Consider the following 22,670-nt stretch of genomic DNA (forward strand, 5'->3'; position numbering starts at 1 on the left):
CATGTAAAACATTTAAATAGCACTCTATACACAGAAGATCTTGACAGCTACCTTTATTGGGTATTTTTGGTAGCACCGTGGCCTCGCACTGCCTACTTTATAATATCAGCTATACATTTAGCCTATTAAATAGCATCCCAGAATATGTCTGATACTAGGAAAGTCTGACTGAATGAAAACACATATATATCAATAGCTACAAGGCTCAGGCTTTTTTGGCTCCTACTAAAGCTGCTTGCTTTTAACCAGCCACCAACAAATGGCTCAATCACCATCTTGAGATATCCACAATAAAGATACTTGTGTATCTTGAGCTGGTGCTGGGTCCTTTGGGTCCCTGCCCATAGTCTTTGAGGGACACCCCAAGAAAGTCTATTTCTGTGCCTCAATTTCCTTGTCCCCAGTTACTCCCAAGGCCCTTCTTTCCATTCCATTTGTTCTCTATCAGGATGCATACCCAAACATGGAAGGGTTGCTCTTTTCCCCTCTGTAGCCAGTGAACCAATCACAACTTGGCCTCTGACTCCCTTTTGTGAGAGAAATCTCTGAGTAGGGCAGATTTTCCACTCTGTTCCAGCTCCTGCAGTTACAAAGCAGTTTCTGATCTGCAACCAGGGGAGCCATGGACTTAGGCAGTGGATAAATGAGAATATGAGTGAGGAGCTAAATTAGATAATGACATCATTAGGTGATAATGACATCATTAGTAATGAGTTAATGCACAAAGAGATACATGGAGGCAGTAAAACGGAAAGAACAAGAGTGAATAAACAGAGGCATAAAGTTCTATACTGAGGCAAACAAATATTCCAGGCACAGTGGAGAATCATGGGAACTTAGAAACTAGGGTGATGGAATCCATAAGGCAGCAGTTCTTAAACTGGAGTGTACACCAAAAATCACTCGGAGGCTTGTGAAAACAGACCGCTGGTTCCCTCTCCAGAGTTGCTAATTCATTAATACTGCAGTGGGACCTGCAAATTTACATTTCTTACAAGTTCCCAGGTGGTACAGGGACTACACTTCAACAAACACTGCCAAAGGGAATGGGGAACGTTGCTATGTTGTTTGTAAGTGGGCCTCAAACCTAAGTGAGGCTCAAAGTAGAAGCGTTTGAGGACTGGAGACAAGGTTGTCTAAGAGGCTCCCCAATGCCTGGGCTTCGTGCCCACGACGAATAGGGTCCACGCCTGTGTTGGGGGCGTGATTGATCATCCGGGCTTATCGCGGGCATCCCTAAGGCCCCCCCACCCACAAGACCCGTCTTCTACAAGCCTTAGGAGGTTGGGGTCTGGGTTTCAAGCCCCCTCTCAAAGGAGGAAGGAAGGTAGCGTATTAAGAGAGCCCCTAGCTCCCTCCAGCCCCTCACCCCCGCATGGTTGGTGACCGGCCCCTAGAAGCCTAGGCCTCGGGCGGCGAACCGCCACCCCCCCTCCCCGGGGTCCAGCTCGGAAGGCGGGCACTTAGGGCGGGGTGGGGCTCCCTCCCTACGCAGGTAGGCTGCCCTGGGGGAGGGGAATGGAGGCTTCGGGCGGAGCCGCGGGATCCGAGCCAGCGAGGATGCTGGACGCACCGCAGCTTCCGCCTCTGGCGGTCGGCAGTGGGGGGCGCACCAAGACAGCAATTCGGGAGCTACGCTTTGTCCCCGTCGCAGCAAGGGGAGGGAGGGGAGGAGGGCGCAGAAAGGGCCGCGGGGACTGGACTGGAAGGCCGACCGGCTCCAGGCCGCACCTGGCAGGGCCCTGCGGGGGACGGAAGGGACGGAGACTCGTCCGGAGCCAGCCTGGGAGCGCGCCCCAGTCCCGGGCGGGGGACACCCTGTCCCATGGGCGCCCGTCCCTCCTGCTCTCCCTCACTACAGCGGGCTCCTCCTAGCTGGTACCCCGCCGTGCGAAGCTCACTGGGGCGGGCGAGCCTCCCTCCCTCCCTCCCTCCAGGCCAGGCTTCCGAGCCCGGAGCGCAGTCCCTCCACGTCGCGGCGCCCTCCGGCCCTTCCAGTTCTCAGCCACCTTCCCTGTGCCCCGCTCCTCTGAGACTTACGGTACAGCCCCGCGCGGCTCCCGCCGACCCTCGGCCGCCGCAGGGGCAGCCGCGGCTTCCAGTCACACCCAAGGCACCCCGGTTGTGGCCTGCGCTGTTAGGGGACGCCGTCTCGGCCCTGGGCGCGCAGCGCTAACGTCAGAGAGAACCGGGCTTTTGCAGGCTGGACGACGCGGGTTCAAATCCTCCCCGGGGTGGGGGGGACCCTAGGCACGTTCCGCAACCTAAGAGTCGGTTTCCCGCTGCGCGACGCGAGGAACTGCACCCCCTCGGGGCTCTCTGCGAAGCTCAGTAGGAGGAATGGAACTAGTCCGGGTCTGGAGAGGGCTCTATAAAAATCAGGCCCCAGAACTCCTCACCACGAGGGTTTTCCATTTCGCGGGAGGGCGAGGCTTAGCCCGCCCAACCGGTTGGACTTCCTCGCCTTGGGGCGGTTCTCCTGCCCCCACCGCGGGACACCGACTCCGTTTGCAGGCCGGCGCCACCGCGTCTCCTGGCCCGGCGAAGCCGAGTGGAGAGAGAGGAAGGAGGTGGGTCTGCTCCTTGGCCAGGGAACCCGGAGAGACAGACGTAGGGTCAGTGAGCTCGCAGAAACACTCCCAGAAGAAAACCCGCACCCGGAAGAAGCATTTAGGGCCATTTAGGGTTAGTGGAGTCGTAGAAGAGAGATCCCATGAGGTAAAATGATTCCACCCAGATAAGGGTCCCCGTGTCCCCCTGTTGGACCACCCTGACCAGGCCACAGTAGGCCACTTCCCTCTTCCTGAACAGGGATGAGAGTGGAGAGGGCACTGCTGGGGAAAGGGCAGGGCTTTCAGGCTCATCTGGCCTTTGGCCAGTCCAGGGCTTGGAAAGGGTTTGTGTCTGAACAAAATCTATTTACAAACACAAAAAAGTGAAAACTGTCTCCCTCCCTGTCCCTCTCCATGAGTAAAGGAACCAACCCATGGTGTACAGGACTCCCTGATAATAACTGGCCAGTTCCCTGCATTGCATTTCCCCCTTACCCTTCCCTTAGGCCAAACCAAGTTGTGTCTTTTACAGAAGCCCCAGCCTGGCCATTCTCTCTCCCAGCATACACCTCCAGGGCCTCCATGCACCATGGAGGCAAATGCAGAGCCTGAAGAATATGCTCAGGTCAAGATGTAGGGTGGGGAGTCCCGGCCATACCCTCAGGTTTTGTTCCTTGGGTCAATCAATCCTGGAGGACAGTTTGAGGGAGGCAGCTGCCTTGTCAGAGAAAACACCTTGGTAAAGCAATACCCCCAATCAAAAGGATCTGGCAATTGTGTCTGGGCTTTGTTGGTTGGCATGGGGCTATTGTGGGGAGAGGAATCTCAGAAGTGGACAGCTAACTTCAATGCCTCTATGTACTTTTCCGGGGCAGAGGTTTGCCAGATATGTGAAGGGGTCATGACTCCCAAGAGGTTCAAGTGGGCAAGTATAACTCTAGTGAGTTTTGCCCCCCTTTCCAGATGGATGCTCAGGGCCTCAGTGGATTTTTATGATCACAGAGGGACTGGACTTTGTCTCTTAGGGTCTCCAGAATCACTTGCTGAAGTTATCTTCCTGGTATTTTGGAACTCACACCTGAAAACTCTTCCCCTGTGCTCAGGGCAGGATACTTAGGCTCTCCTACCACAACTGTCCTAAGGATGGCTGCAGCCTCCCTGTGAGTGCATACACAATCCCCACTCAGCCTCTGATCCCTGTCTTAAAAAGAGGGCAAGACCTGGAGGCCTTCCCCAGGATACATTTCCAAATGAACTTTTTTTTTTTATCTTTACTCTTCTTCATGGTCAGAATGAATGGCCAGATGTTAGTTGGACACCCTACCCCCACTTCTCCCAATCCCAATGAATTCTTAGGGAGTGAGGAGGAGGAAAAAAGGCCTTGGCAAAAACCACAAGTGGAGTTCTTGGAAAGAAAGACTCAGAATGCAATGCTTGGTATTTTCTAGTAGCTCCAGTTGTTGTGAGTGTGGACTTGAGGCCAGAGGGATAGGAGTTCAGTCTTGACTGTCAGTTATATGTGGGCCTTCTCTCTGCATTTCAGATCACTCAGCTGCAAAAGAGGGATGATTTATATTATATTCTTCAGGCTTGTTGTGAGGGTGGAAAGAGCTAATGTAGCTGAAATGCTTAGAACAGTGATTACTCTGATCATGTGGGGTCCCCAGATTTCCAGATAGGGTTTCTCTTTGCCCTCTTGGGAAATCATGGATGAGGCAGAGTGAGAGCAGTCCAGAAATGTGGGCTCTGAGCCTTTCGGTTCTGAAGACAAGTGGCAACCTCTCTGAGGGGCCCCTGGTCCTACCTACATCCCAGAAGGGGCAGGAGGCTTGTGGAGGATTGCTTTATAGAGAGTTAAGGCACTGTTGGGTGTTTAGGCATCCCTGAAGGCCAGGGAGAGACTGGCCGGTCTAGTGTTTTGTACTCAGCCAGGCCCATTTGAGTCAAGACCACTGGTTACCTTATCACTGTGGGAGAAAAGGCACTAAGGCACGTCGAAGACTTTTAAAGGAATGTTGGGTAGATTAAACAAGAAATGGGCTTGTAATGAAAGGAAATTTTAGGATAGTAATGGTGAAGGAAAAACTCATACTATCTCTGCCAGGGTGGGAGGAGAGGTATACCTGAGCTTTGGTTGCTGGGTGTTGGGGAATTGGTCCTCCACGAGAAAAGGAAACCTTCCAGTTGGTGGCTTGAGGCAGAAGCAAGCCTTAAGCTTGTGGAGGTCCTCAGGCCTCCCATACTGACTGCCCTGGGTCCTCCAGCCCTGGGATGGGCAAGCCGTGAGCGTGGGCTGCTCAGGCAGTTGTCTGAAGCTCAGGGTGGGAAAGCCACCTAAGACCTATAGGAACCTGGGGCTAACAGGAGTAGATGCGAGAGCCGCTGCAGGGCTGGCTGGCTCCAGGGACCTAAGGAGCAGTGGGCAGAAAGTATCCAGTTTTCTGTCCCAGACTCCTGGCCCTTCCCTCTGGGAGGTGCAGAGAGAAGGGGCACTTGTCTAAACCAGAGTTCCAGAAGCTGCATGTTCTCCCTGCAGGAGAAGCTGTTCTGTGGTCCGCCATGCAAGCTAGTGCGCCAGGGACTCCCTCTGTGGGGTGGGCGAGAGGTTGGGGGAAGTGGACTAGGTGTGATCCTCTGGCATCCGGACCTCTGGGCGTCTGAGATCGAGAGGGGACCTCGCTCCTGGAGGGGCGCGCTCCGCGGTGCTTCTGCGCTTTGGGTTTCCACGTGGGCGTTGGCAGCTGCAAGGGGACAAGACAGGGACCAACCCCAGAAGTCCCCTCACCCCCATGATTCCGGCGTCGGAGACCCAGCCACGCGGGAACTCCGATGTCCAAGCCGGAGACACGGCCTGGATGACAAGGGCCCAAGATCAACATCCACGACAGTTGGGCAACGCTTATTGTTTAAAAGCAAGCTCCCTTTGTTCTTGGGTTTTACCGAAGTGAGAAGCAAAAATAATTTTTCCTGATCAAAATTTCGCTGGCACCGAAGCAGCCAAACCAGCTTTCGGAAGCCTTCGCCCCTTCCTTTCGGGCGGGACGTGCGCCCGCCGCCGGGAGGCCCCGCATCTGTCTGATGCAGATAACTCGGGCGGGGCGGCAGACCACCGCACCCAAGCGGGGTCCGAAGGCCACCGAGGCATTCCCCACCCCCTGCCGTTGCTCTCGGGAGCCGGGGGGTTTTTTGGGGGGAAGCGTAGCGGCTCCAGCGGATCAACGCGTCTGGTGACCCAAGCCCGGCTTCCGATTCCATTTAACACAAGCCGCGCATCTTATCTCCGCGTCTCCTCCCCGGGGGTTCCCACCCACCCCCCGGCCCAGCCCAGCCCGGGCGGAAGCGGAGCCTCGAGCTTTTGAAGTCCAGAGAATTTCAATCGGAGACGAGCCGGCTGGACCTAAACCCGTTTTCCCAGCGGGGGGAGGGGACAGCAGGCCCTGGGCGGTGGAGGAAGAGGGTCTTCCCTGCGAGGGGAGGTGAGAAGCAGTGGGAGCCCAGGCCGGACCCCACTTAGGCTGCTATCACCCCCTCTCCGCTTTCGTGGGGTTTCCCAGGCCTCTGCGGGCCCGCGGACTTCACTCCCTTTGCGAATTTACCTTTCTTCTCAGTGTCGTCGGGAATAACCTTCATGATACAGTGATAACGATGCTATTAAAATAGTCCTTCCCCCTATACAAAAAGGCTAAACAAATTGTGTTCTTATTCAGCACCACCCCCCCTTTCTTCCTCTTGTTAAAAATTCGACTTCTCTTCATCTGATGTTGACGACAGGATGCTTTTGGAAGAAGTGACATTTGGTTAAACATTTTTGTTTTTTCCCCCTATGCCAGAGGGTGCAATAGGTCCCCAGAGACTTGGGGAGGAGGGCGGGGAGGTGGTGGTGGGATTGAGGCTGCTTTGAAAGGGCAGAGGTAGAAGCACAGAGAGGGATGGGGCGGAGGGGGCGTCCCTGAAGCTTCAGATCCGCAGCCCAGGGGAGGCAGCCCCCCACCCGAAGAGGCTGAGGCCCCGCTGGAGCCTCCTTCCTTCCCGGGACAGCCGGGGAAGCCCCGCTTGGGTGGGCCGGACCCAGGAAGGAGACTCAAGTGGTACCTCTTGATCTCTCAATCCTACTCGGCTTTCATCTGGCAGGGAAAACCCAGAGGAAAAGAGGATCAAACGCGGAGCACTCCCATTGAATGCAAAGCTGGGGGCGGGGCGGGGAGCAGGGAGTCCCAGCGCGGACCCGGCCCGGAGGAGGTGAGCGCAGCGGGGGCGGCGGTGAGAAGGCGGCAGGCTCAGGGGGGCGGGGGGCGGAGGAGGAGGCGGGGGGCGGGGACGGGGGTGGGGGAGCAGAGGGTGGGCGAGGCTCAGGCTCGGTGCAGGAAGGGCCCAACCGAGGCAGCTCCAACACGGGCTCTGCGGGCTCGACTTTGACAGGAAAGAAAGAGTAAGCCAGGTGCTCCCTCTGGCTCCGGCTACTGGCTGGGAAGGGCAGGGCGTGACAGAAACCCAGGACAACTCTGCGACGCAGCAAAAGGTTCTAGGGTTTGATCCCCTCCAGTCCCAGTCGCTCCTGTCACCTTTAGAATAGTCCCTAGGAGTTTTGAACTAGCAGTGCTCAGCAGATGGTGGCTTTGGGAGTCCCCGGGAGTGGAGATGTTTATGCCCACGTTACCTTCCGGATCCCCCTGCCCGCCCCCCACCTCCACCCCAGGCGAGGTTAATGAGCATCTTCTGATTGAAGAGGGGAAGTAGAAAGCAGGAGTGAGAAGATAACTTTTGTCTTGCCTGAATCCCTTGCTTCCTCCACGACCTCCACAAGCCCACCGATGGCTAAGATTGAGGCAGGGGAAAGGGAGAGAAGAGTAGAGAAAGAGAAAGGAGGAGGAGAACAAAGTAGGAGATAGAACAAGACAAAAAAGATAGTGATAGACTTTTCTTTAGAATCTCAGAAATGGGGGCTTTTGCCTTGGGACTTGGAGAAGGGCGGGGTGCAGGGGGCAGCCCAGATGGCTGAGAGCTAGGAGCTCTGGGGAGAGACAGAGAAAAGAGAGTTTTAGGGATAGCACAGGGGAGAAGGGGCCTACCTTCTGCCCACAGCAAAGTGGGGAGAGACCTGGCCGCCCATGGCGGTCTGGCCCCAGCCCGCTGCTGAGAGCTGGCAAGGAGGGGTCAGTTTCCTAATGGGTTGTCAGACCTTCCCTGGAAGGAGACCTGAGAAGGTCTCCCAAAGACACCAAGCACTCCAAACTTCCCCCAGCCCTGCCCTAGAGGTTCCCTTTCTGTCCTCAAATATTTAGGAGTGCCCCTAGTCACTTGCTATTTCAGGGCATTTTTGGTGACGGCTCTCTTCTACCCTCAGTGCCACTGAAGCCCGTGGGCAGGAACTGGGGGAGAACCCTGTGTGCCAAAGCTCGGTGAACCCCCATGCCGTGTGCTGGGGCACTCTCAACCCCTACCCCCAGTTACTGGGTGAGAACGGCACGGTTTCCCAGTGAGCAGCCTCTGGCACTGCGGTCATAGGGGCCGCATTTCTCAGTGCCTCTTCACTCGCAAAACCTGTTTCCAGAGGAATTCGTTGACTCTGAACGAATACCTTAAAATATGGACAAGAAAAGAAAAAAGGCCACTCGTAGAACCTCTCCCCACCCTACATACCTGAAGTGCAGGCGAGGCCCAAGCAAATGGGAAAACGATTTCTTCTACGAATAGCCACCCGGAGGTCAAGCCGAGCTGTGGAGAGCTTAAGGCCACCTAGATGGGGGAAGGGGAATAAAAAAAAAAATCAGCAAACATTTGGAGTCAGCAGCTAAGACAAGCCCTTAAAGAAAAAATATTAAGGCATTTATTTCCTGCTCCTTCGGGAAGAAAAATAGCAAAGTTCTCTTGGTTTCCAGGAGGAAGGAGACATCTGGGGGTAGAGGGTGGGAGGAGGAAGAGAGGATACCCCAGGCTCAAGCTCTCCAGGCAACTGAGCGGTGGGAGGAGGGAATATGTTTTTCGGTAGCTTGTAAAAAAGACTTTGGAGCCCCTAGGAGGTTAGCTCGCCAGGACAGCCAGTTGTAATAATGACGAGAGAAGCGAGGCTTGTGAGTCGGCCTTCACACTTTTAAAATGCAGTTATGGATTCTCTCATCAGTGTTAGATCAAGGCACCAAGTTAAGAAAACAAAAGCCAAAACAACAATCAGGAAAAAAAAGAAAATCAGAAGCTTATTCAATTACCGAGTCCCGCAGCTCCTGCGGAACTCGCCGAGCGCGTTAAGCTCTCTTTTTCTTTCTGCGGAATTCCATTTGCATGCCCTCTGCCTGGGTGTCTCCCTGTCTCAGTGTGTGTGTCTCTCTGTCTGTTTTCACACTCTCCTCCCCATTCGAGCGAGGCCCACACCTGGCGCATCACTGCCGAGCCATTAGCTGCGGGTCTCCTTTCATCTTCGCTGTGGCAGACGTTTCTATTTATCCACTTGCGCTCGCCGAGTGGCGTCACCAGCGGTACTGTAATGACGATTGCAGCAGGAGGATGACAGCTTAGAAAGAAGAGGGCAATGGGGCTTCCTCCCAGAGGCGGTGCGGCACAGAGGAGCGCTCGCATCACAAGGTGACCCCAGCTCCCCACCGCCACCACCGCCGTCACCGTCGACATCGCACTCCGGCCGCTCCGCGCCCGCCCAGTCGCCTGGCCTCTCTCTCTCTCCCTCCCGCAGCCAAGATCTGTCCGACCGCTGGGGACCGGGGAGCCGGGGGCTAGGAGTCACTTGGGGCTTACTCCCTCCCCCCTCCGGCGGGCCCCGGGATGGAGAGCCGAAAGGACATGGTTATGTTTCTGGATGCGGGTCAGCTTGGTACTCTGGTTGGCAAGAGGGTCTCCAATTTGTCCGAAGCCGTGGGCAGCCCACTGCCGGAGCCGCCCGAGAAGATGGTGCCCCGTGGTTGCCTGAGCCCGCGGGCCGGTCCTCCGGCCGCCCGGGAGCGCGGCGGGGGAGGCCTGGAGGAGGAGCCGGTGGACGGACTAGCAGGCAGCGCTGCGGGGCCGGGCGCTGAGCCGCGGGCAGCCGGAGCTGCGGTGCTTGGCCCCGGACCTCCAGTGTCCTCCGCCGACAGCCTCTCGGCTCAGGGGCAACCTAGCAGCTCGGACACCGAGTCGGATTTCTATGAAGAAATCGAGGTGAGCTGCACCCCGGACTGCGCCACGGGGAACGCCGAGTACCAGCACAGCAAAGGTAGCCACCGCGCCCCTTCTCTCCCCGGGCCTCCCACCGCGCCCACCTTGCACTTCAGCTCTGGAGGGGAGGAAGGCACTCCTTTCCCCCAGGGCAGGGTGGCTGGGGGGACCCACCTGAGCAACTCTCCCCTGATATCTGCGCCCTGGCGGGGGTCTCCTTCTGTGCTCTGGCATTGGCGGGACCGAGGGTGACAGCTGTGCTTTGCGGGAGGAGGGAGACGCAAGCCCTGGGCTTGAGGGGGATTCAAAGTGCACCCCAACCCCCTAGAGTTTTGTGGCACTGCTTCAACTGCTCCGGGCAAGACACCTTCCCCGGCGTGGGCGAGATCAAACGCGGGTCGGGGCAGTTTGTGGCTGGCGGGGTGTAAGGCGCATCCAGGCGCGGAAGCCCGGAGTCCATAAAGGACCGTAAAACCGCGGCTGACTCGGGCTGCCTGGGTGCTGCGGCCCTCCGACCAGTTTGCACGTCGGTCAGAGGTCCAAATTACCTTGTCACTTCCCGGGCTCCGTGGCGCCAGGTCGGAAATGGTCCCAATGATCTAATTGCCTTTGGTCTCCGGTTGCATTTGAAAAGGCAGAGCTCTGGCCCTCCCCCATTCCCCTTTCCTTCCCAGTCCCACTTCTCCACCCAAAGGAAAAGGAGCTGCAGGGGGCAGAAGCCCCACCCTTCCTTGGGTTAGATCCAAAAGGGATGCTGTCACACTGCTTTCACTTGGAGAACCCCTCCCTGATCAGGGGCTAGTTTGTGGGGGAGGTGGCCAGGCAGGGAGTCCCCCAGAGGGGGGTGGAAAGCTAGTAGGAGGGAGAGCCCACCAGCAGACACTCTTCCACAAAGCTATGGGGGTAGATGGGAAGACCCTGGTATGTAAGAAATACCACTTCTTGCCCGGGCAGCCAACACCTGGTTGAGCACCCACATCACTCATTACCATCTTGTCCATTCAACCCAGATTTCCTAACCATAGCATGCCCTCAGAAACCATATGCCACTCAAATATACCAAGGTAATAATGATATTCATACACACACTCTTATGCCATCCCTGCAACGGGTGCAACCTAGTACACATTCCCACACCTACACTGGCAGCCTGGCCCACACAAAAGCAAGGACCCAGCCTGTGTGCAGTATCCTACAATGCACTAAGACCCAGAGCTCACTACACTTCAGCACAAAGGTGCATTTCAACTAGTCTGTCACTTATGCACATCCTTGTCCAGTCCTGCCTATGGTGGGCAGAAAGCTCAGAGAGTCTGCATCTCGTCTGTGTCTCAGGGCAGGTGGCCAAGGTGGCTGAGGTTCCTGTACCCAGCAGGCCTTAAGAGAGGTCTCCCAAACAGCAGTCCAGCCAGGCCTGAGGGCTGCTTTGTGCTCATCTGAATGGTGAGACCCCATCCCTCTTTTCCCGTGTTCTCAAAGTCTCCTGTGCCCCAACGGAGGCAGAAACTGAGGCTACTGAGAGGAGGGGGGTGCCTTTCTACCCCACCATCCACATGCACACTGGGCCTACAGCCCCACATCAGCAGTGTTTTGTGTGTCTGTTGTGTGTTCTGTGTGTGCATGTGCTCTGGGCTCCCCACACAGGGCCCAGCTCAGAGGCATTGGCCAGCAGTCCAAACAGCAGCAGTGAAGCCCCCAAGAGCAACAGCAGCAGCAGCTCCCAGGGCACCCTGGCCTGCAGCGCCAGTGACCAGATGCGCCGCTACCGCACAGCCTTCACCCGGGAGCAGATTGCCCGGCTGGAAAAAGAGTTCTACAGGGAGAACTATGTGTCCAGGCCTCGGAGATGCGAGCTGGCCGCCGCCCTAAACCTTCCGGAAACCACCATCAAGGTATGAGCTCTGGCGACAGGCCACAGGGGAGAAGGGGTGTGCCCACTCAGCAGGAAGTAAATACCGACTGTCCACTCCCTAAATCCTGAGCCAAGAATCAGGGCCTGGGGTCTCCCTGCCCACGTGGTGGCTAGGCTGGGGGTGTCCAGGTCTGGTGCAGGCACCAGGTGTGTGCAGATTTACCTTTCCCACAGTACCTAAGCAGGAACTGCTGGCGTTCGGTTGCCTCTGTCCCTTTTCTAGCCAAATACACAGTGGCAATGGGGTGCCTCTGCCCCGAGAGCGCGCGGCTGGAAGGGGAGGTGTTTCCGGGGAACCGCCGCCTGCGGCCTCAGACGGGCTGAGATCTTAGTCTACCTCACTCCTTTGCGCACCACCACCGGCTCTGGCACCCCAGGGGTCCCGGCCGCGTGGCCGAGGGAAGGAGGGACGCAGACTGAAGCCACTCCCCGAACCTCTCCGTACGGGATTCCAGCTCCAGGTGGTGGTGGTGGTGCTGGTGGGATGCGCCACCCCCCCCCCCCGCTCCCCCCGCCGGGGGCTCTGCCGCGGCTCTTCCCTGCGCTACCCGCATCCTACCCTGCAGCGGGGCAGGACTTCTGGGCTCTGCGCTTCGGGCCGTGCCGCCGCCGAACCTGCTCCTCCCCCCCCCCCCCAGGTGTGGTTCCAGAACCGGCGCATGAAGGACAAACGGCAGCGGCTGGCCATGACGTGGCCGCACCCGGCCGACCCCGCCTTCTACACGTACATGATGAGCCACGCGGCGGCCGCGGGCGGCCTGCCCTACCCCTTCCCGTCGCACCTGCCGCTACCCTACTACTCGCCCGTGGGCCTGGGCGCCGCGTCCGCCGCGTCCGCCGCCGCCTCGCCCTTCAGCGGCCCGCTGCGCCCGCTCGACACCTTCCGCGTGCTCTCGCAGCCCTACCCGCGGCCCGAACTGCTGTGCGCCTTCCGCCACCCGCCGCTCTACCCGGGCCCGGCTCACGGACTGGGCGCGGCGGCCGGCGGCCCCTGCTCCTGCCTCGCCTGCCACAGCGGCCCGGCCAACGGGCTGGCGCCCCGCGCCGCCGCCGCCGCCGCCTCGGACTTCACCTGTGCCTCCACCTCCCGCTCGGACTCCTTCCTCACCTTCGCGCCCTCCGTGCTCAGCAAGGCCTCCTCCGTGGCGCTGGATCAGAGGGAGGAGGTGCCCCTCACCAGATAAGGGGCCGCCCGCGGGCTGCCGGCTCCAGGACGCCCGTGGGTTGGGGGGCTCCCCCCGCCCCCCGCGGGGACTCAGCCTGCGCCCCCTCCCCGCCCCCAGGGCATCGAGGGGGAAAAGAAGGCCGAAAAGGACCAGAGAGGGACTCGGCCTCCAGGATCGGGACGCCCGGGAAAGCGGCCTGGCGGGCGCGTTTGGGGATCAGGAGTGGGGATGGGGACGCGGAGACCGAGAGACCTTCCTCTGGGGCGGCCCCTCCGTTTTTCACCGGACCCGTTGCCCCTGAGCGGGGCTGAGGCCGTGGCTCCAAAGCCAAATTTAGTAGCAACAGCAACCGATATGCAGCCGGTCAATCCCTCCTCCCACCCCCACCCCCCTGCCTCACCCGGGACCCCGCACCCCCACCCCAAGGCCAAGCCCAAGCACTGGAAAGGAAATTGCTGTCTCTCTGAACAAAATGCTGTGTATGCAGAGCAGATAGAGATTAATCTTTGCCAGCTTTCCCAAGGCAGGGCAAGGGGCTTGTGGATGGCAGTGGCACCAGCCATCCAGCGGAGAGAGTGAGGGGGGATTTACTGTCACGGAGGATCCTGATCCTCCAGGGAACCCAGGGGCTCTCTTGCCTTCCTGGAGCCTCGTTACACATTTTCTGGTTCTGGCATCTACCAGCACCTGATCTCTTTCCTCTCTCCTAGCTTCCTGATATCTCTCAACTTGCAACTCCGTCTCTACTCCTGCCTCCATCCCACCCCCACTTTTTGTTTAGCATTGGCAGAGAGGCTGCAGAAGCCTCAGGGCCTCTTGGCAGCTTTCTACCAAGTCTCTCATCTCCCTGGGCCCAATACACACCCTGATTAGCAAGTCATGTGTGCGAGGAGGGGTTTTGAATGTTGAATGTATAATAATGATCGCCATGCGTTGGGCCACCGAGCCCAGGGTTGAGCTGTTAACAAGGCGCCCAGGGAAGAGCTTAGGGAGCAGGGACCCGGTCTCCATCCTTCAGTATCTACCAGCAAATTAGAGGCTATTTCAAGCCTTTGCTTGTTCATCTTCCCTTTACCAAAAGCTTTCTGGCTCTTCCCTTTGCAGTTGGCATTTACATCCTTCTTCCTCTCATTTTTCTCCCAAGCTGCCACTGGGGCTTGGCTTTCAGATACTAGCAGGAGCCTTCGGCCCCTTCTGGGGACCTTGTCTTTCCCCATCACCAGGGTTTGTTTGGGAGCCACTCCCAAACTCTCACTCTCACACTCATTCTTGCAGCCGGTTTTTGGGGGATAGGAGAACATGTACTCCTCCATAACAAGCTTCACTCTGACTGGGAGGGAGTGGTTCTTCCTGTAGGGAATGAATTTGGTTTGGTTTTCCTTTGAAGCCTAAAGAATTTGCTGTTACAATTTGTTAACCATACTGCAATAAAAGCTGGACATAATTCTCACTTTAACATTTTAATGTTTTGGGAAGCAGGCAGTGCATTGATTCTTTGATTGCTAGTTCAGCCACCATCCTAAACTTGGGTAGAGAAGGAACCAAACGATGGACCCACAGACAGCCTCCCAAACTTCCCGTTGGACATTAGCAGGCTCCAAACGGTTATTGCACAGAAATGGCGAAGGCAAGCTCCAAGGGGCCCTGAGGTGCATGTTTTCTTAATTCTGTGCACATTAGGGGCCTTCCATGGCAAACTGGCCCACCTGGGGCTCACCCCTTCAATGTTTTCTTCTCCAGTTGCTCCAACCCTTGGAGGAAAGGAAACCCTGGACTGTGGTCTCTGTGGATCCTGATTCGACCCCAACCCCAAGTGGAGGCTAATGAGGCAGCAGGGGTGGGGGGGTGGATGGGGGGTGGAGGGTGGGGAGTGGGGTGGTGGAGCTTGAGAACTGCAGGGAGCTAGGTTTGCTGGTCAAGCAGTGTCTGTACCTTAGGGTTTAAGGAGAGGAGCGAGGAGGATTCCTGGCTTGGGAATGGGAGTGTCCTCAAAATGAAAGTCCTCTCCAAGAATGGAATTCCTGTCTGATCAGGGCAAGGGGACAGATGGTGCTCCAGCAGCCACCTCACCACCATCTTCAGTTCCAAAGGAGAGCCACCCTGGCTGGCTGCCTCTGAGTCCTGCACATGCAGGGGAGAGATGGGTGTCATGAGGAGGCTGGGAGCTCAGAATTGCATGGACTCCAAGGGTCCTCTGCCAATGTGTATCAGTGGGCAGATGGGGGATCCTTAATGGGCCTCCATCTCTCTTTGGGTTCCAGAGAAACTCTCCTACCACGAAAAGTCCTGAGCTGAGGTTCCCAGCACCTTTCCCTCCACTCCTCCACCACTACCTCCCTCCCCCAGCCTTCCGTAGCTACCTTTGCAGCCCGGAGGCTCGCAGTGCCAAACCCAGGCAAATTTCGCGGTTACTTCGCGGCAGGCTAAGATTGCTTGCGACAGGTAAATGGGCTGCGGGTTGCCGTAATGCCAGGCGTATTTTCAGTTAATAGGGAGGGAAAATGAGGTGTCTGCAGCGATATTGGAAAGTACAAGATCGATGATCCGGCCTCGTGTCCAATCAGCAGCCTTTAATTGACTGTATTTTCTGGGTAATTGAGCCTCTCTTCCTCCAAATTGAAGTGGAAGATATAACAATACATCTTGCCAGGAGGAATTACTCATTACTTCATAATGAAATTTCCCTTTTGCCAAGGTTTGCGGTTTGGCGCTAGGCACCACTTCTTGCTCTGCCTTCTCCACCCCTGCACCTAAAAACAGGTTTTGCCCGCCTGCACCCAGCAACCACACCTGGCCCAATACCTACATTTTGGGGGAAGTGGGGGAGGACGAGAGATGACGGTGAAGAAGGCATTGGCCACTCCACAGCCTCAGTCTCCTTATCTGTAAAAGAAGGCTAAGACAAGCTACAGGGCTGACACGACAATTTTTTTTTCAACATTCTAAAAGCCTCTACCTAGCTTTGCCCCATCTTGGCCCCATTTTGCAGGTGGGAAAATGGAGGCTCTGGATCTCACACAACTATTAGAGTCCCATGCAGCTATGAGCTTCAAGTTTGGGCTTCCCCTCCAGTCCCCTAGGCCCCTTTGGGGCCCAGAGTCCACCATCACCCCTTGTGAAGTCTGACACTTCACTCTTGAAGTGGGCTTCACACTTTTCCCGGGGCTCCTCAACCACATTGTGACCCGGCGGGGCCTGGGAGAGCAGAGCCGCGCTCAGCCGCTGTCCTCCCAGCCGGGCAAGACCAGCCGCCCCGCAGCCGGAGTGCACGCTCAGCGCTGGCCGTCGCCGGCTTGTTAGCGTGTGATTGATTGCCTTATTAAAGCGTGTTCTTGTAAGTGTGACCAAACTGATTGCATTGCATATGTTTGGGATAATGCTCATTTTAAACAACAGGATAAAGAGGATGAGCTCGGCAGAGCCTCCGAAGACAAAATGATTCCGGCCAGCAGCTCCCTAACTCTGGCATTAAATTGCCCAGTTACATAGCAAATCACTTGGTTCCTCCACCCTTGTCCCCGTTTTATTTTTTCCCCCCTGGCCTGCAATATGATCGCATCCCCCAGTGTGGTCTGCCCCACGAATGGCTGGTCTAGTGACAATATTGGTTCTGCTTTCTCAGCCGCTAACTGTGCATCCTCACACCTCAGGCGTCGAGTCCTCCGGCGCCCTCTCAGGCAGAGGGAGAAGTGATTCAGAATGCACCCTCTCACCTTAGGCTTCCCAAAGGGACAGGGTCCTGATGGATCCCCACAAATGGGAGCTTAGGTCTCCTGCAGCAAGTCGCAGGTCTCCCCACCCCCAACCCACCCAACCTTTTGGCCAAAGTTTAAAAGATTCTTTTGTCCCCCAGGCTTCTCCCGCTCGGTTGCCTCCATTATTTCCCAATTGAGGAAACACCCGCCACCATATGTCGGTGGAAGAGCGTGGGTGTCGCGGCGGTGGGTGGTTGAGGATGGCATTCTCAAAGTGAGAAGAGCTTTTCCTTCTTAGCATCTTCTTCATGCACCATCACCCCAGAATGTGAGAGGGAGTAGGAGTCAGTGAGTCGGGGGAGGAAAAGAAGGTTGGGCAAAAAAAGGGGGGGATTTCTTCTAAATACTACACCCCCAACCAATTTTTGTAGCCAGGTTCTCTTTCTTTGCCTATTCCCTAAACAAAGAAATCCTCAGCCTTTCTCCACCCATTCCAGTCGACTTGCACGGGAGCCAAACTGCTGGCAGATTGAACTTCCTAAAGGACACCTTTGGGATACGCTGGTATTCTGATTTGTTCCAGATGATGATAGTCATCAGAACAAGTCAGAAAGGATGCCACTCTTTGGGGTGTCATTCCTAAGTGCAATCGCTGGGATTCGTTTGCTAGATCCTGCTAAATGCATCTGGATATGTGACTTGGTCCAAAGGGCAAATTTCTCCCATCACTTAGCCTCTCCCTGGCTCTGCCAGGGCAGGCACATCAGACTGCATTAGGGGGAAAACCAAGGTGCAGTGCACCATGTGTGCCAACTTGTGGAACCCCGAAATGCTGACCCTGAGTGAGAAAAAAAAAAAAGCCAACCACGAAAAGCATGCTACCTTCTACAAAGCAAACAGAAACATAAAGTCCTTTCAAAAATCGCCTTCTCAGCAAATAAGTATGTGATATTCTGAGCAGGAGCAGAAGGAGAAAGATTGCCACTTAAAAATAACATGAAAGCATTAAGTAATTATTTAAAACAAGGCTGTTTAGAAAAATATTTGTATTTATTGCAGCTGCTCAATTGGCCTCGTTAAAGTCGGCAAGCATTTAAATTGTGTTACAATCTCATTTAAATCCCGCTCCGTTCCAGCAGGCTGAAGAGCTTGGATAGACCAATCACTTCATAATGATGATGAATGAGAAATTAATTCAGATACAAGCAAGACAATTTAGGCCTTCATCTGTTTAAATAGCCTTCCAATATTATTCGCGATCGCGGGTCACAGATTGAATCAATTGTCCAATCTTGTGAAAGTCATATCCTTGCATCTTCATCGAGATTATTTATAGCGCAGTGAGGGCTGCTGAAAGGTATACGCTGTTAACAGGGACAATTACTTAAAGAGAAGCGTTTATAAAATGGAAAACAAATGCCGGGGTTAGTAACAAATGGGATCAAAAGCAGTCATTCCAATCCGGCTCCTCGAGGGAAGGGAGCGGGCGCGGCCCCCCGCAGCACGCGGGGCGCCCGGGGCTCTGCGGCCGGTCTCCCCGCGGTCCAGGTGAGGCCAGGTCCGGCCGCTCCAGCCTGCGCCTTGGCTGCGCGGCCCCGGGCCGGCCCAGCTCGCCCGCTCAGGTGGGGCGGGAAGCCCAGCAGGGCCCTCGGAGCCCCCGCCCCAGGGTGAGGTCCCGCCCTCCCCGGCCCCGGCGGCTGCCCAGGGGGCCCGAGGTCGGGCACCCCGGGTCGCTGCAGCCCCGCGGACGCAGACCCCAGGGTGCTCCGCTTTGTGCTGGGCGCTCGGCCTCGCCGGGGTGGGACCGGGTCTTGCTCGGCCGCGGAGCTCCGCGGGCCTTGCGGGGGTGCCTGGGGGCTTCTGGACCCTGGCAGCTGAGCCTCCCGAGCCGACCGCGGGGAAGGGGCCACATTTCTGCAAGGCCCCTCGTCCTTGGGGTCCCCAGACGGAAAGTCCCCAGTGCCCTGGGGGTCACTTCAGGTCCTCCGGGGCCTGCGCCCCGCCCTCCCCGAGCCGGCTTTCCTGGGTGCCCTCGGGGCCCGTGAGCAGCGTCCAGGTTTTGCAGAGAAGAGCCCTTTCCTTCCCCCTCCCGGTATCCGGATGTCACCCCTCCCGGGGCCCCCTCCCGCAGGCGTCCCCGCAGCCTCACGAGAACCCGGGGCAGCCAAGACGGCCGCCACGAACTTTGAGGCGACGCGTGCCTCCCCGAGGTGTCTACCTCCCCTTCCTCAGCCCAGTTAGGTAAAGACCCAGAACAAGGTGCGCGGGGAGGTGAGTTGGTGTTTCCGGACTCGGTACAGGCGCGCTTAGGTGTAACCGTGTGCAGCGTCTACACCGGCCCTGTGTGCGCGCGGGTCCAGGGAAGAGAGAACCTTTTCTAGGCGGCGCTCTTTAGGGATGTAAAGTGAGGTGGGTCGGAACAGAGAAGCAGGAAAGATCATTCGATGGACCGAGCCTGGAGTAAGAGAGGAGAGAGAGAGAGAGAGAGAAGAGAGAGAGAGAGGCTCCCAGCGAACACAGAGCGGAGTCCATGCGGTACAGCACACGCGCCACTCCCATCCGCGTCGAGGTGGTTTTTTTCTTCCTCTGTATTTCTGTGTTTTGAAACAAAAGCCCAACTAATGGATTCCTGGCGCTCTGAGGACCCACTCCCGGGAGCGACTTTGATGTATTGCTGTCCAATTAGTGCCTTTAATTGGTGTCCTCGGGGACAGGCCGGCCCGGAGCTGGGACACAGCCTCTTCTCGCCTCTCCTGCACACTGGAAAGGTAAAATTTATAACGCACTGTAGCAATCCCTTGGGACAGCGAGCGAGCGAGCGAGGGAGGCAGGGAAAGAAGGGAGAGGTACAGCTCCGCCTCGCAGACCCCGGATCCTGAAGGCGCGGGGTCACGGTTAAGGGTCCAGATCCACGCTTTCTACGATTTCTTGACTCCCTCTCGGGCCTCGCAGGAGGGCTCGGGCGGCTGAGTCGCTGAGGATTATGAATTTGCTTGCAGAAAGGCCAAGGGAGCGCGCATTGTCTGTAGAAGCCCACCCCATGTGGTCTCTCATCTCGTTAATAATGGCTGTTTGTTAACAAGGATGCGGAGGTTAAATAATCCGGGTGGAAGATTAAACACGCCTCATCAAGGCGCTGGGAGCCGAGTTGCAGGGACCTGCACCAGAGCCGGCTCAGCTTGCTGGAGCCAGAGGAAAGGTGGCAATAATAACCTGCAGGTAGCCCTGGGGTAGAGGAGAGGGAAGGTCTAGGCCCCCTTTCAGGATGTTTCTACCTAAAGTCAGCACGGCCCGCACCCTTGCTGTGCTGGATAGAAAGCCCTAATGAAATGTGGATGTTAAACCCTGCCAGTAGTCTGCTGGAGGTCAGAAATGGAGGCCTGGGTCTGAATCCAGGGTCCCCCTTTGAGACTATCTGCTGCTTCCCAGGCCTGACAAAACCACACCCCTGAGAAGTTAGGGGCATTTGTACCCACAAGTGAATAGCACTGGATGGGAAGACAGACCACGGGGTTTCTAGCTTGGGCTCGGTTTCTAAATAGCTGTTGTGATGTGTATTACATTATTTTCCTAGCTTCATATTCCTACCCTATAGAATAGGGAGGAGATAGGGCTTGATAGAGATGATGTATGATATTTCTTCTTCTTTCCTCCAGCTTTCACTAGAGTTAGGGAACTGAGCACCTACCTGGTCAGATACTGTCTCCATCCAGCCTGGGAGGATTCACTCCAGAAGGATTTTATTCAGCGAACATTTGAGGGCCTACTGCGTGCCTCTGCGCTGTGTGCATTTTTAAACTGTGAGAGCAGAATATCAATTTGTATATTCTTGTGTATGTCATCCCCAGATAGAATATTTCATAAAGGAAGATATGGAAGAAAGAACTTGGCAGCGAGAGTAAATAGAATGTGTGTGTATGTGTAGGGTAGAGAAACTGTAGAGCAAAGGGAAAAGGACTCAGAAGTATAGATCTTGCTGAGATGGCAAGAAGGTCAGTGAGGATAAACATGGAAGTAGTTCCCTGATAGAATGTCCTCTCCTGGACTCCTTTAGTGGTTTGACAGTGAGCAAAAGGTGAGGGATCTCTGAATTTGAGTAGATCTATGACTTATGCATCTATTATTCCCAATTTTCTACTTATATCTTGTTTCAGTAGAGTTCTACTCTTTAGCTCATTCCCAAAATGTCTCACTTTTTGAGTCCACCAAACAGGGAACTCAGCTGCTGGGCTGGAACTCTTCATGCTTCTGGCTGATGGGTGTCTGGGCTCAAGCAAAGCAGGGGGTAATCCACTGAGATTTTTCTTTAGATTAGCAGTTATTGTGACTCCTACCTTTCTCGGCCTTTTCTTGTAAAGTCCAGAGACCAGATCTGTGGTGCTAGGCAGTAAGGTTGGAGAGCTAACATTTGTGGAATACTTGTCACATGCCATTCACTGTTCAATGCTCTCCACGTGTTATTATCCATGCATTAGATAAGGGTGGCTAGTGTAGGAGGCAGGAAGGACTTGTGTGTCTGTTTTAAGGACTGCAACTCCACTCTGCCTTTCAAAAAGCCAATCTCCAATTTCTCTGATGGACATTCAGTGAGCAGTTTAGCCCAATGAATGAACCAATATATATTTACTAAGCACCTGGTATATGGCCAATACCAGACTTAGGTTTATACAATATCTTTGTTGTCCTTCAACTTGGTGTTGATGTGGCTTTGATTGTGTTTGTAATGTATTACAACTAGTTTGTACTTTCCTCAAGAACTCAGTGATGCCAACTGTGGCTCGGGTGATTTTATGGTAGGAAATATATTTGCTTCGATAGGAACCGTGGCAAAAGAGAACTCATCTCTTACTTGATTTAGAGCCTGTACATCTTTAGCATCAACAGCTTTACATTATGTAAAATATAAAATATAAGCATTTTGACATCTATTTATTAAAACTTAAATCATTCAAGCAACTCAAAAAGCGTGGATTCTGGAACCAGAGTTCCTGGGTTTAAATTCCCAATCTAATGCAAATAAAAATAAAAATAAATAAATTCCCAATCTGCCACTTACAAGCTTATACCATTAAAAGTTTCTTAATCTCTCTGAGACACAGTTCTTTTATCTGCAAAATAGAGATGACAACAATAAGCCTGTAGTAGTTACCTCTTGCTGTTACCCCAGAGGTCAGTAGCTTAAATCAATAAACATCTCAATTTCTGTGGGTGGGAATATTTTTACAGTTTTAGCTGGGTGTCTCTGGCTCAAACTCAGTCCACTGAGGCTGTGGTCTCATTTAAAGCTCAGGTGGGGTGGGTGAGTGGGGGATTGGCTTCCAACTTCACTCATGTGATTGTTGGCAGGATTCAATTTCTTGCTCGTGGGTTTTTTGACTGAAGGCCTCAGTACTTCACTGACTGTTGGTTAAGGGCTTATTTCAGTTTCTTGCAGTGTGGACCTCTCCATAGAGTAGCTCACAACATGGTAGCAGGTTTTTCAGAGGATGAATAAACAGGCAGTACATGCATACTGGAAAGAGTTGAGAGAGAAAGAGAGAGAAAGCAAGCTCAAGATAGGCCAGTCTTTTTGTTACCTAATCTTTATAAGTGACATTCCGTCACTTTTGCTGTATTATATTGGTTAGAAGCAAGTCACTAATCCAGCCCACACTCAAAGAGAGGGGAATATACGAGGTATCAAAGCCAGGAGTCAGGGATCACTGGGAGCTATCTACATGGCTACTGCCCACAGACCCTGTCTCATAAGGTTGTTGTGAAGATTATACAACTTTATATATATGAAGACCTTAGGACAGCACCTGGGTTTTTGAGTTTGTTTTGTTGTTGTTTTGTTCTTTTTAAGTAATCTCTACACCCAGCATTGGGCTTGCACTCACAACCCTGAGATCAAGAGTCTACATGCTCTACCAGCTGAGCTAACCAGGTGCAGAACAGAATTGCATCATTCTTCTGATACAATTAGCACTTATTTCTTCATCTAGACTTTCTATTTCAATGTCACTCATTTTTTCTTGCAAAGCTGTGTGAAAGAGTGTAGGAAGGGCAAGCAGAGTAACTGCCATGAGGAAAAGAGGAAAAGGAAGCAGAATGGAAAGAAAATAGACTGGAAGATTTGGAAAAAGTCCAGGGGAGGGTACCTAGAGATACGAGGTAAACTAGGAGATTCTTTTTTTATTTATTCATGAGAGACACAGAGAGA

The 22,670-nt window shown here is 54.8% G+C and overlaps 1 protein-coding gene across 1 annotated transcript; it reads left to right on the forward strand.

The window, feature by feature from the left end:
* The first annotated feature begins 9,326 nt into the window (after window positions 1-9,326).
* EVX1 (even-skipped homeobox 1) lies at window positions 9,327-12,791 on the forward strand. Its single transcript, XM_041727398.1, has 3 exons — window positions 9,327-9,753; window positions 11,340-11,587; window positions 12,246-12,791. The coding sequence occupies exons 1-3, from the start codon at window positions 9,327-9,329 to the stop codon at window positions 12,789-12,791; spliced, it is 1,221 nt and encodes a 406-aa protein (XP_041583332.1).
* The last annotated feature ends 9,879 nt before the right edge of the window (window positions 12,792-22,670 follow it).

This window comes from Vulpes lagopus, chromosome 13, assembly GCF_018345385.1.
Source record: "Vulpes lagopus strain Blue_001 chromosome 13, ASM1834538v1, whole genome shotgun sequence".
Classification (NCBI taxonomy): domain Eukaryota; kingdom Metazoa; phylum Chordata; class Mammalia; order Carnivora; family Canidae; genus Vulpes; species Vulpes lagopus.